Here is a 14,965-nt window from a genome sequence, read left to right on the forward strand (position 1 = left end):
AAGTCTGCAAATCACTGACTAAGCATCTCGCTCTCCACGATATCTCCCCCCTCTGTCAGACGAGGATCGAGCTGCGGACGCACAAGCAGTCGATACTTTAAAAAGACATGAAAAAGAGGAAGGCATTAGACTCTCAATGACCAGGGCCCTGTCTCAACCTGCAGTGAGCGTGGAGGAGGAGGAGGAGGAGGGGGGGGGGGAGGAGGGGGAGGGATGAGAGTCCGCCGGTCGAAGCTCGACGAGGGTTTTTGCCGCTGCTCCTCAGTCACAGGAGGAGAGGGAGTGTGCACCCACAGGAGGCAGATTAGGAGGAAGATTAGGAGGAAGACGAGGGGGGTAGACGATGAAACCAGTGCAGGATGAGAGCTGTGCTTTCTGCCTCGGGGCTCTGATTAAACCTTGCACACACATGCTGCAGAGTTCAGCAAGGAAGGTCAAAGGTCACAGGTAGAAGCGTGAGAAGGAAGGAGGTCATGATGGAGTGAAGGAATAAAAGGATATGAGTTAGAGAATGACATCAGAATGAAGGACTGAGAGACACAAGGAAAAGAAAGTTCCCTGGAAATTGTCTCGTTCCTCGATTGTATTACAGTTTTTTCTGCTTTCATCCCCTGAACTCCAGATATTGTTCTAGACTTTTTCCTGCCCGCTCCTCAGAGCTCCAGATGAGGTCAGAGTGAGTCCACGTGAGAATACAGCAGGAACATGTCACTGCTGTACAGAGTGGGTGTGTTGATGAGGTTTCTAACACAGGACAAAATACTGCAGGATGAAAAAGCAAAGCAGAGCACGTAGAAGCTGGAGACAAAGACGAGGAGCTTTTGGTGATGAGGTCTCGATTCGCTGTGATGGTTCAAGTGTCTCTTGGCCCGGGAGCAGGACTAACTGTATTACAGCTGCTTTTCATACAAAGCACAGCAGCAGTGATCTGAGTGTGTGTGTGTGTGTGTGTGGGGGGGGGGGATCTCTCAAAACATCCTGCAGATCTAAAAGGACGATAGGATCCCAGTGTAGCTCTTATTGAAGCCTTCCTGTTTCAAGCTCTCAACCAGGAGCTGGGGTGAAGTGCATTCTTCCATCACATGCGCAGATAATTGCCAGCATCCTGCACACTACAGCAGGGCTATTGAGCCCTGCTGTAGTGTGCAGGACTAGTCAGGTAAGTTCCGAGGATATAACTGGGGAAAATATATTAGCATGCTGATCGAGGATGGTTCATCTGTTCATCTAGCCTATTTCTATTCATTTATCCATCAATTGTAAAATATTTTTAAAGACGATTCCAATTGTTTGGTCAACTATTTATATCTCATTTTCATGTTTATTTTTAGTTTAAAGAAAAACCAGGAGACCTGATCGAGATCTCCCGGGAAGGGCCCTATCAGCACTGAGAGAGAATGAAGTGGTTCATTTCGGTGCAGATGGTGAGTGAAGGGATAACATACATACATTCACATTAGAATATAACATGGGCATGACATGTATTTCATGATGGAACCTTCCTCCTTTCCTCTTTCTTTTCCTCCCTGTCAGTTATCTGGCTCGTCTGGGCTTCTGAGCAACAGCAACGGTAAGGTGGTGCAAGAGAAGCTTACCGACGTGGTCAGAGATGACCATTACCAGGTCAAGAATCAGCTGGATGAAAAGTACAAGGCTCGGGATCCCTCTGTCACAGTGAAGGAGGCCTGTGCAATGGTGGGCAGTGAGCCACAGTACAACGTTGTCACTAACAACTGTGAGCACTTTGCCAACAAGATGCGATACGGCGTGGCAGAGTCTCGTCAGGTGTGTATCTAACTGTTGTGTTTGTTAACCTCGTTAACTCTTCCAGAGCAGAACTAGTGTGTAGATGTTGTGTTTGTTAAAAGGTGATTGACAGTAGACGAGTTCCTTTCTGTTTTCTCCACAAAGTGAGTCATGGTCTTGAACGCTCCGCTAACTGAGAAGCTCTCTCTACAACTCTGATATGACTTAAAAGAATCAAAGAGACAGGATTCATAATAGTTATCATTCATATACATCAGCTGATATATATTCATATGGTGTTGTTATCAAACCCTTATTACATAAAATGTAAATGAGGCTTGATATTATACTGTTTAATTATAAACTCTACTTTAAATATATATGAATATAAATACATAAAAATAAAGCAAATATATTGAGCGTGAAATGTGTGGAAACGATTAAAACTTACCCTTGAGAGGAATATAAATATTCTGAAAGGCTATTGCAGAGAAAAATACTGATTAATAATGTTGTTAATACATCTTTAATTAGTAGTAATTGAATGTTATTGTTTGGTAAATCTGTTTTATAAACACGTTTAATCAGGTAGAGTTTAGATGGTTTAGTTCAGCTCAGAGGGTTTTTATCCTCCGTCGTGTCTGTGCCAACATTGAGCTGCTTCACAGTCCGACACTGTTCACATGTGGAGCCTGTTCCAGACGAGGCAGGTGGAGCCAGGAGGAGTCACACAGATCTACATGCTGCATGTCTCTATCTCTGTGAGGACCAATATGAGTGTTATACCTTTCAAGTGGAGACATTTGTGGAAATAAAGGTGTTTTTACCGAGTCAGGACGTTTTTTTTAAAGTGGGGCAGATTAAAGTGTTGAGATGAGGGTTACACTTGCAGCTGTGATGGTTCAAGTGTCTCTTGGCCTTGGAGCAGGACGTACTGTATTACAGCTGCTTTTCATACAAAGTGCCAGGTAAGAGAAAGTAGTTAGTTGCCTGCAAGGAAAGACTGTGCTCTTTACCTGATAAGAGAAAAGAAAGGAAAGTTAGACATTGTCAATTGTCAGATTAGATGTAGAGAGAGTGGCACACACAATGGTACGGTCAGTTTTGGACTGTCCAAGAGTTTTTGTTCACTCATTGGATTCTACTCAATATAGTCCTCAGTCTGATCTGGCAGACTTAACAATTGTATCCTTCAGGCAGGTTTTGCTGCAGAAGAGGTGTCTTAATTTTTTTCAAAGTCTTGAAATCCAAATTACTGTATCATTGTCTGTGTAATAATATGCTAATGTCTCAACATGTGCTGTATGGACTAATACAGTGTTATGGAATGGAAAGTAGTCGTCCAAACATATTTACCAAGTTCACAGTGGTATCTAACATTAATCAGAATATAGGTTTTGGAGTTTGCTGCTGTTGCTAAAAAAACAGTTTGCCTATTAACTGTAGGAAACTTAAAACCTACTGTCAGTACTGTGTTGGTTTTGGCCGTGAGGAGCAAGCTCTGGATCGCCTGTGTCGTGGCTCAGGGCTGTAACACTCTGGGTTGTAACACTCTGGGGAGCCAGAGTCCAGGAGGACTTCAGAGGCTCTGTCACTGTCTGCTCGGTTATAACCAGGTTCTGAACTGTACTCAGAGATGCTGCGATCATCATCTGAGCAGTGGTAATTTTTCTGGGCCAGAATGTCAGAGTATGGCTTCCTACAGCTTCTTCTGTGGGAATCTCCATCTCTGGGAAGTTGGTGGACATGGTGGATACGCTCGGTGTCCCTACGCTGCCTTTTGTCACCCCCCTTTGTTCTGTTGTGAGGGGGAAGTTTAGAGGCTGCGGATGTCTTTAACACTGTGCTGTTTGTTTTGACAGGCTCGGTTGCACCTACTGTAGCCTTGGAAGTGACAACAGTTTCCAAAGCCACCTGTGACATCTTCCTGATCTGGTGGATTGAATGTTTTCCTTACTGTGTCATCAGTACAACATGTGTGCGTATTCTTGGATGTAGGTTACGTAAGAACAAGGTCTTGAAGGTGGGATGGTCTTCTAGGCCTGGTTCGTTCTTTCCCTGAAAATAAACATGCCTCAAACATCTGAGATGATCGATGGGATTTACGCGACGTGAATTTTTAATTTGGAATGCTGTAACAAAGGATGTAATCTCGTCAGCAGTAGAAGGGAATTCCTCGACTAGTGCTTGACTGGGCTCTGTGTAGTCATTTCTCACACGGGAAGGAAGTGACTGAATTAACTTGTGAAGAGCTGTAGAGCTGGTTTTTAACACAAGTTTAACCTTCTCTCTTTCTGTTGCATTTTGCACATCACTTAGAGGGAGATCTAGTTCCCTAAAGAAATTATCAATATTGTAATAACAGGTTCATGAAAGTACTAACTATAAATTTGGAACTCTAATTAACAATTAAATTAATAGCTTTAACCAAATTTACCACATAGATAGTTAGCTACCTTGAAGGATATAGAGTTCTTGACAGTGTAGAGTTTGGCAAAATTCACACTTATGCAGCATTAAGGAAAAAACATTTGTGAAATAAAAACAGTTATTATGAAGATAATAAAATATAAAAACACAAATTACTAATGGTGTACTTGATATATAAAGATGTGTACGTGAGTATGTGTGTGAGTGAGGGTGGTTCTAAAATGGCGGCTGGCCAATCCACATATAACGCCCTCTCCTCCTCCCTTCGGAATGTTTACCACATGTAGCGTTGGTCAGAGAGAAGGGTGCTGAGATATGTGTGTGTCTGTGTTGGTGCCAAATTAGAGGAAGTTACTAGATGCATGCAGAGAAAGACAGAAGAGCATAACTAACATTAACTTTCAAATAAGTTGTAACCAAAATATCACAGCAACACGAATCAAACTTATAATAACTTTTTTGATTGAAATTACCGCGGGGCACCACCCTCAAAGAAAGTGAAAAGATAGCCAATTTATTGATTAAGGTTCATAAAAGTACTAACTACAAATTTGGAACTCTAATTAACAATTAAATTAATAACTTTAACCAAATTTACCACGTAGATAGTTAGCAACCTTGAGGGATATGGAGTTCTTGACAGTGTAGAGTTTGGCAAAATTCACACTTATGCAGCATTAAGGAAAAAACATTTGTGAAATAAAAACAGTTATTATGTAGATAATAAAATATAAAAACACAAATTACTAACGGTGTCGTCAGCAATTATACTAGGCTATGCTTAGCCTAGTATAATTGTTAAGCCTAGTTGTGTTACCTGTCCATGGAAAGAAAAAAAAGGGTTGCTGTGCTGTTCAAAGTTCTGTGAACTCGTCTTGCTGGTTTGTGGCTCCAGCCTTTGTGGTTCCTTGTTGAGGTGTGTAGGAAGCTGCACCTCTCCTCCATTGAATTTCAGCAGACCGAAAAAGTTAGCTCCTCTCGGAGGGTGGAGTTAAGGAATCCAGCAGAGTGAGCTGGACAGCAATCCTTCTCCTCTGAGAGTTTCGTGGAAAGAGAAAGGAGAACTGGGCTTATATTGGCATGGTGACATTATGGGTCATGGAGCACAGAGTGATCAATAGTGGTTGAAACTTGTGTCCCCCGGTCGGTTTTCACTCCTCTGTGTGACGTTGACGCGCACTGGGAGACGACACATGTAGGCCGAACTGTAATTCAAAAAATACCAAGTCCCAACAACGTGTAAGTCATTAAGAGGAGTTTCTCACTTTCTGAAAAACTACATATCAATGACAATTTCAACCTTATTTTTATGGCACATTCAAAACAAATGGTTTGACCAAAGTGCTTCTCAAAAAAAAGGTTCAACAAGAAAACAGCAATACCTGATATATCAAAATACTGATGATAATTAAATAAAATAAAATCTCCTGGGATAAAAACCAAAGAGGCCAAAGAAAAGACTTTTAAACGATGATTGTATCAAATACATTTAATTTCATATAAATGAAAGACAAAAGGGAAAATGTCTTAGTTCTATATAAGATTATGTATTGACTTCACAAATTCACATTGTAAACCTTTTGGTATCATTTCATGCAAACAATTTCAATAGTTAATAATTAATCATGCATATTTATCTCTTGCCCTGTAAGTGACTTCACCTTGTTAACTTGTGATTGAGCTTTTACAGGAATCTCAGCTGAACGCCATGCGAGTGTCTCTCTGCCAACCGGCTGCCACGCCCCAGCCACCGGCACAAATTCCTGAACGCCTGAACGTTGTTCTCACCTGGTTCAACTGGTTTCTGCTTTTTAAGACTCGTTGAGGGAAAAGCCTGCAAATCACTGACCAAGCATCTCGCTCTCCACCTTATCCCCCCCCCCCCCCCCTTTGTCAGACGAGGACCGAGCTGCGGACGCACAACCAGTTGATACTTTAAAAAGACATGAAAAAGAGGAAGGCATTAGACTCTCAATGACCAGGGCCCTGTCTCAACCTGCAGTGAGCGTGGAGGAGGAGGAGGAGGAGGAGGAGGGAGGAATGAGAGTCCGCCGGTCGAAGCTCGACGAGGGTTTTACCGCTGCTCCTCAGTCACAGGAGGAGAGGGAGTGTGCACCCACAGGACGCAGATTAGGAGGAAGACGAGGGGGGGGGGGGGGGGGGTAGACCATGAAACCAGTGCAGGATGAGAGCTGTGCTTTCTGCCTCGGGGCTCTGATTAAACCCAGCACACACATGCTGCAGAGTTCAGCAGGTAAGGTCAAAGGTCAAAGGTAGAAGCTTGAGAAGGAAGGAGGTCATGATGGAGTGAAGGAATAAAAGGATATGAGTTAGAGAATGACATCAGAATGAAGGACTGAGAGACACAAGGAGAAGAAAGTTCCCTGGAAATTGTCTCGTTCCTCGATTGTGTTACAGTTTTTTCTGCTTTCATCCCCTGAACTCCAGATATTGTTCTAGACTTTTTCCTGCCCGCTCCTCAGAGCTCCAGATGAGGTCAGAGTGAGTCCACGTGAGAATACAGCAGGAACATGTCACTGCTGTACAGAGTGGGTGTGTTGATGAGGTTTCTAACACAGGACAAAATACTGCAGGATGAAAAAGCAAAGCAGAGCACGTAGAAGCTGCAGACAAAGACGAGGAGCTTTTGGTGATGAGGTCTCGATTCGCTGTGATGGTTCAAGTGTCTCTTGGCCCGGGAGCAGGACTAACTGTATTACAGCTGCTTTTCATACAAAGCACAGCAGCAGTGATCTGAGTGTGTGTGTGTGTGTGTGTGGGGGGGGGGGGGGATCTCTCAAAACATCCTGCAGATCTAAAAGGACGATAGGATCCCAGTGTAGCTCTTATTGAAGCCTTCCTGTTTCAAGCTCTCAACCAGGAGCTGGGGTGAAGTGCATTCTTCCATCACATGCGCAGATAATTGCCAGCATCCTGCACACTACAGCAGGGCTATTGAGCCCTGCTGTAGTGTGCAGGACTAGTCAGGTAAGTTCCGAGGATATAACTGGGGAAAATATATTAGCATGCTGATCGAGGATGGTTCATCTGTTCATCTAGCCTATTTCTATTCATTTATCCATCAATTGTAAAATATTTTTAAAGACGATTCCAATTGTTTGGTCAACTATTTATATCTCATTTTCATGTTTATTTTTAGTTTAAAGAAAAACCAGGAGACCTGATCGAGATCTCCCGGGATGGGCCCTATCAGCACTGAGAGAGAATGAAGTGGTTCATTTCGGTGCAGATGGTGAGTGAAGGGATAACATACATACATTCACATTAGAATATAACATGGGCATGACATGTATTTCATGATGGAACCTTCCTCCTTTCCTCTTTCTTTTCCTCCCTGTCAGTTATCTGGCTCGTCTGGGCTTCTGAGCAACAGCAACGGTAAGGTGGTGCAAGAGAAGCTTACCGACGTGGTCAGAGATGACCATTACCAGGTCAAGAATCAGCTGGATGAAAAGTACAAGGCTCGGGATCCCTCTGTCACAGTGAAGGAGGCCTGTGCAATGGTGGGCAGTGAGCCACAGTACAACGTTGTCACTAACAACTGTGAGCACTTTGCCAACAAGATGCGATACGGCGTGGCAGAGTCTCGTCAGGTGTGTATCTAACTGTTGTGTTTGTTAACCTCGTTAACTCTTCCACAGCAGAATTAGTGTGTAGATGTTGTGTTTGTTAAAAGGTGATTGACAGTAGACGAGTTCCTTTCTGTTTTCTCCACAAAGTGAGTCATGGTCTTGAACGCTCCGCTAACTGAGAAGCTCTCTCTACAACTCTGATATGACTTAAAAGAATCAAAGAGACAGGATTCATAATAGTTATCATTCATATACATCAGCTGATATATATTCATATGGTGTTGTTATCAAACCCTTATTACATAAAATGTAAATGAGGCTTGATATTATACTGTTTAATTATAAACTCTACTTTAAATATATATGAATATAAATACATAAAAATAAAGCAAATATATAGAGCGTGAAATGTGTGGAAACGATTAAAACTTACCCTTGAGAGGAATATAAATATTCTGAAAGGCTATTGCAGAGAAAAATACTGATTAATAATGTTGTTAATACATCTTTAATTAGTAGTAATTGAATGTTATTGTTTGGTAAATCTGTTTTATAAACACGTTTAATCAGGTAGAGTTTAGATGGTTTAGTTCAGCTCAGAGGGTTTTTATCCTCCGTCGTGTCTGTGCCAACATTGAGCTGCTTCACAGTCCGACACTGTTCACATGTGGAGCCTGTTCCAGACGAGGCAGGTGGAGCCAGGAGGAGTCACACAGATCTACATGCTGCATGTCTCTATCTCTGTGAGGACCAATATGAGTGTTATACCTTTCAAGTGGAGACATTTGTGGAAATAAAGGTGTTTTTACCGAGTCAGGACGTTTTTTTTAAAGTGGGGCAGATTAAAGTGTTGAGATGAGGGTTACACTTGCAGCTGTGATGGTTCAAGTGTCTCTTGGCCTTGGAGCAGGACGGACTGTATTACAGCTGCTTTTCATACAAAGTGCCAGGTAAGAGAAAGTAGTTAGTTGCCTGCAAGGAAAGACTGTGCTCTTTACCTGATAAGAGAAAAGAAAGGAAAGTTAGACATTGTCAATTGTCAGATTAGATGTAGAGAGAGTGGCACACACAATGGTACGGTCAGTTTTGGACTGTCCAAGAGTTTTTGTTCACTCATTGGATTCTACTCAATATAGTCCTCAGTCTGATCTGGCAGACTTAACAATTTTATCCTTCAGGCAGGTTTTGCTGCAGAAGAGGTGTCTTAATTTTTTTCAAAGTCTTGAAATCCAAATTACTGTATCATTGTCTGTGTAATAATATGCTAATGTCTCAACATGTGCTGTATGGACTAATACAGTGTTATTGAATGGAAAGTAGTCGTCCAAACATATTTACCAAGTTCACAGTGGTATCTAACATTAATCAGAATATAGGTTTTGGAGTTTGCTGCTGTTGCTAAAAAAACAGTTTGCCTATTAACTGTAGGAAACTTAAAACCTACTGTCAGTACTGTGTTGGTTTTGGCCGTGAGGAGCGAGCTCTGGATCGCCTGTGTCGTGGCTCAGGGTTGTAACACTCTGGGTTGTAACACTCTGGGGAGCCAGAGTCCAGGAGGACTTCAGAGGCTCTGTCACTGTCTGCTCGGTTTTAACCAGGTTCTGAACTGTACTCAGAGATGCTGCGATCATCATCTGAGCAGTGGTAATTTTTCTGGGCCAGAATGTCAGAGTATGGCTTCCTACAGCTTCTTCTGTGGGAATCTCCATCTCTGGGAAGTTGGTGGACATGGTGGATACGCTCGGTGTCCCTACGCTGCCTTTTGTCACCCCCCTTTGTTCTGTTGTGAGGGTGAAGTTAAGAGGCTGCGGATGTCTTTGACACGTGCTGTTTGTTTTGACAGGCTCGGTTGCACCTACTGTAGCCTTGGAAGTGACCACAGTTTCCAAAGCCACCTGTGACATCTTCCTGATCTGGTGAATTGAATGTTTTCCTTACTGTGTCATCAGTACAACATGTGTGCGTATACTTGGATGTAGGTTACGTAAGAACAAGGTCTTGAAGGTGGGATGGTCTTCTAGGCCTGGTTCGTTCTTTCCCTGAAAATAAACATGCCTCAAACATCTGAGATGATCGATGGGATTTACGCGACGTGAATTTTTAATTTGGAATGCTGTAACAAAGGATGTAATCTCGTCAGCAGTAGAAGGGAATTCCTCGACTAGTGCTTGACTGGGCTCTGTGTAGTCATTTCTCACACGGGAAGGAAGTGACTGAATTAACTTGTGAAGAGCTGTAGAGCTGGTTTTTAACACAAGTTTAACCTTCTCTCTTTCTGTTGCATTTTGCACATCACTTAGAGGGAGATCTAGTTCCCTAAAGAAATTATCAATATTGTAATAACAGGTTCATGAAAGTACTAACTATAAATTTGGAACTCTAATTAACAATTAAATTAATAGCTTTAACCAAATTTACCACATAGATAGTTAGCTACCTTGAAGGATATAGAGTTCTTGACAGTGTAGAGTTTGGCAAAATTCACACTTATGCAGCATTAAGGAAAAAACATTTGTGAAATAAAAACAGTTATTATGAAGATAATAAAATATAAAAACACAAATTACTAATGGTGTACTTGATATATAAAGATGTGTACGTGAGTATGTGTGTGAGTGAGGGTGGTTCTAAAATGGCGGCTGGCCAATCCACATATAACGCCCTCTCCTCCTCCCTTCGGAATGTTTACCACATGTAGCGTTGGTCAGAGAGAAGGGTGCTGAGATATGTGTGTGTCTGTGTTGGTGCCAAATTAGAGGAAGTTACTAGATGCATGCAGAGAAAGACAGAAGAGCATAACTAACATTAACTTTCAAATAAGTTGTAACCAAAATATCACAGCAACACGAATCAAACTTATAATAACTTTTTTGATTGAAATTACCGCGGGGCACCACCCTCAAAGAAAGTGAAAAGATAGCCAATTTATTGATTAAGGTTCATAAAAGTACTAACTACAAATTTGGAACTCTAATTAACAATTAAATTAATAACTTTAACCAAATTTACCACGTAGATAGTTAGCAACCTTGAGGGATATGGAGTTCTTGACAGTGTAGAGTTTGGCAAAATTCACACTTATGCAGCATTAAGGAAAAAACATTTGTGAAATAAAAACAGTTATTATGTAGATAATAAAATATAAAAACACAAATTACTAACGGTGTCGTCAGCAATTATACTAGGCTATGCTTAGCCTAGTATAATTGTTAAGCCTAGTTGTGTTACCTGTCCATGGAAAGAAAAAAAAGGGTTGCTGTGCTGTTCAAAGTTCTGTGAACTCGTCTTGCTGGTTTGTGGCTCCAGCCTTTGTAGTTCCTTGTTGAGGTGAGTAGGAAGCTGCACCTCTCCTCCATTGAATTTCAGCAGACCGAAAAAGTGAGCTCCTCTCGGAGGGTGGAGTTAAGGAATCCAGCAGAGTGAGCTGGACAGCAATCCTTCTCCTCTGAGAGTTTCGTGGAAAGAGAAAGGAGAACTGGGCTTATATTGGCATGGTGACATTATGGGTCATGGAGCACAGAGTGATCAATAGTGGTTGAAACTTGTGTCCCCCGGTCGGTTTTCACTCCTCTGAGTGACGTTGACGCGCACTGGGAGACGACACATGTAGGCCGAACTGTAATTCAAAAAATACCAAGTCCCAACAACGTGTAAGTCATTAAGAGGAGTTTCTCACTTTCTGAAAAACTACATATCAATGACAATTTCAACCTTATTTTTATGGCACATTCAAAACAAATGGTTTGACCAAAGTGCTTCTCAAAAAAAAGGTTCAACAAGAAAACAGCAATACCTGATATATCAAAATACTGATGATAATTAAATAAAATAAAATCTCCTGGGATAAAAACCAAAGAGGCCAAAGAAAAGACTTTTAAACGATGATTGTATCAAATACATTTAATTTCATATAAATGAAAGACAAAAGGGAAAATGTCTTAGTTCTATATAAGATTATGTATTGACTTCACAAATTCACATTGTAAACCTTTTGGTATCATTTCATGCAAACAATTTCAATAGTTAATAATTAATCATGCATATTTATCTCTTGCCCTGTAAGTGACTTCACCTTGTTAACTTGTGATTGAGCTTTTACAGGAATCTCAGCTGAACGCCATGCGAGTGTCTCTCTGCCAACCGGCTGCCACGCCCCAGCCACCGGCACAAATTCCTGAATGCCTGAACGTTGTTCTCACCTGGTTCAACTGGTTTCTGCTTTTTAAGACTCGTTGAGGGAAAAGCCTGCAAATCACTGACCAAGCATCTCGCTCTCCACCTTATCCCCCCCCCCCCCCCCTTTGTCAGACGAGGACCGAGCTGCGGACGCACAACCAGTTGATACTTTAAAAAGACATGAAAAAGAGGAAGGCATTAGACTCTCAATGACCAGGGCCCTGTCTCAACCTGCAGTGAGCGTGGAGGAGGAGGAGGAGGAGGAGGAGGGAGGAATGAGAGTCCGCCGGTCGAAGCTCGACGAGGGTTTTACCGCTGCTCCTCAGTCACAGGAGGAGAGGGAGTGTGCACCCACAGGACGCAGATTAGGAGGAAGACGAGGGGGGGGGGGGGGGGGGGGGTAGACCATGAAACCAGTGCAGGATGAGAGCTCTGCTTTCTGCCTCGGGGCTCTGATTAAACCCAGCACACACATGCTGCAGAGTTCAGCAGGTAAGGTCAAAGGTCAAAGGTAGAAGCTTGAGAAGGAAGGAGGTCATGATGGAGTGAAGGAATAAAAGGATATGAGTTAGAGAATGACATCAGAATGAAGGACTGAGAGACACAAGGAGAAGAAAGTTCCCTGGAAATTGTCTCGTTCCTCGATTGTATTACAGTTTTTTCTGCTTTCATCCCCTGAACTCCAGATATTGTTCTAGACTTTTTCCTGCCCGCTCCTCAGAGCTCCAGATGAGGTCAGAGTGAGTCCACGTGAGAATACAGCAGGAACATGTCACTGCTGTACAGAGTGGGTGTGTTGATGAGGTTTCTAACACAGGACAAAATACTGCAGGATGAAAAAGCAAAGCAGAGCACGTAGAAGCTGCAGACAAAGACGAGGAGCTTTTGGTGATGAGGTCTCGATTCGCTGTGATGGTTCAAGTGTCTCTTGGCCCGGGAGCAGGACTAACTGTATTACAGCTGCTTTTCATACAAAGCACAGCAGCAGTGATCTGAGTGTGTGTGTGTGTGTGTGTGTGTGTGGGGGGGGGGGGATCTCTCAAAACATCCTGCAGATCTAAAAGGACGATAGGATCCCAGTGTAGCTCTTATTGAAGCCTTCCTGTTTCAAGCTCTCAACCAGGAGCTGGGGTGAAGTGCATTCTTCCATCACATGCGCAGATAATTGCCAGCATCCTGCACACTACAGCAGGGCTATTGAGCCCTGCTGTAGTGTGCAGGACTAGTCAGGTAAGTTCCGAGGATATAACTGGGGAAAATATATTAGCATGCTGATCGAGGATGGTTCATCTGTTCATCTAGCCTATTTCTATTCATTTATCCATCAATTGTAAAATATTTTTAAAGACGATTCCAATTGTTTGGTCAACTATTTATATCTCATTTTCATGTTTATTTTTAGTTTAAAGAAAAACCAGGAGACCTGATCGAGATCTCCCGGGATGGGCCCTATCAGCACTGAGAGAGAATGAAGTGGTTCATTTCGGTGCAGATGGTGAGTGAAGGGATAACATACATACATTCACATTAGAATATAACATGGGCATGACATGTATTTCATGATGGAACCTTCCTCCTTTCCTCTTTCTTTTCCTCCCTGTCAGTTATCTGGCTCGTCTGGGCTTCTGAGCAACAGCAACGGTAAGGTGGTGCAAGAGAAGCTCACCGACGTGGTCAGAGATGACCATTACCAGGTCAAGAATCAGCTGGATGAAAAGTACAAGGCTCGGGATCCCTCTGTCATAGTGAAGGAGGCCTGTGCAATGGTGGGCAGTGAGCCACAGTACAACGTTGTCACTAACAACAGTGAGCACTTTGCCAACAAGATGCGATATGGCGTGGCAGAGTCTCGTCAGGTGTGTATCTAACTGTTGTGTTTGTTAACCTCGTTAACTCTTCCAGAGCAGAACTAGTGTGTAGATGTTGTGTTTGTTAAAAGGTGATTGACAGTAGACGAGTTCCTTTCTGTTTTCTCCACAAAGTGAGTCATGGTCTTGAACGCTCCGCTAACTGAGAAGCTCTCTCTACAACTCTGATATGACTTAAAAGAATCAAAGAGACAGGATTCATAATAGTTATCATTCATATACATCAGCTGATATATATTCATATGGTGTTGTTATCAAACCCTTATTACATAAAATGTAAATGAGGCTTGATATTATACTGTTTAATTATAAACTCTACTTTAAATATATATGAATATAAATACATAAAAATAAAGCAAATATATTGAGCGTGAAATGTGTGGAAACGATTAAAACTTACCCTTGAGAGGAATATAAATATTCTGAAAGGCTATTGCAGAGAAAAATACTGATTAATAATGTTGTTAATACATCTTTAATTAGTAGTAATTGAATGTTATTGTTTGGTAAATCTGTTTTATAAACACGTTTAATCAGGTAGAGTTTAGATGGTTTAGTTCAGCTCAGAGGGTTTTTATCCTCCGTCGTGTCTGTGCCAACATTGAGCTGCTTCACAGTCCAACACTGTTCACATGTGGAGCCTGTTCCAGACGAGGCAGGTGGAGCCAGGAGGAGTCACACAGATCTACATGCTGCATGTCTCTATCTCTGTGAGGACCAATATGAGTGTTATACCTTTCAAGTGGAGACATTTGTGGAAATAAAGGTGTTTTTACCGAGTCAGGACGTTTTTTTTAAAGTGGGGCAGATTAAAGTGTTGAGATGAGGGTTACACTTGCAGCTGTGATGGTTCAAGTGTCTCTTGGCCTTGGAGCAGGACGGACTGTATTACAGCTGCTTTTCATACAAAGTGCCAGGTAAGAGAAAGTAGTTAGTTGCCTGCAAGGAAAGACTGTGCTCTTTACCTGATAAGAGAAAAGAAAGGAAAGTTAGACATTGTCAATTGTCAGATTAGATGTAGAGAGAGTGGCACACACAATGGTACGGTCAGTTTTGGACTGTCCAAGAGTTTTTGTTCACTCATTGGATTCTACTCAATATAGTCCTCAGTCTGATCTGGCAGACTTAACAATTGTATCCTTCAGGCAGGTT

The 14,965-nt window shown here is 42.2% G+C and overlaps 1 protein-coding gene across 1 annotated transcript; it reads left to right on the forward strand.

Moving 5' to 3' along the window:
• The first annotated feature begins 6,150 nt into the window (after positions 1 to 6,150).
• On the forward strand, positions 6,151 to 7,802 carry LOC128451001 (phospholipase A and acyltransferase 4-like). Its single transcript, XM_053434770.1, has 4 exons — positions 6,151 to 6,284; positions 6,660 to 6,678; positions 7,337 to 7,395; positions 7,487 to 7,802. The coding sequence occupies exons 1-4, from the start codon at positions 6,151 to 6,153 to the stop codon at positions 7,800 to 7,802; spliced, it is 528 nt and encodes a 175-aa protein (XP_053290745.1).
• Positions 7,803 to 14,965: the final 7,163 nt, after the last annotated feature.

Source organism: Pleuronectes platessa, chromosome 11 (genome assembly GCF_947347685.1).
Source record: "Pleuronectes platessa chromosome 11, fPlePla1.1, whole genome shotgun sequence".
Taxonomy (NCBI): domain Eukaryota; kingdom Metazoa; phylum Chordata; class Actinopteri; order Pleuronectiformes; family Pleuronectidae; genus Pleuronectes; species Pleuronectes platessa.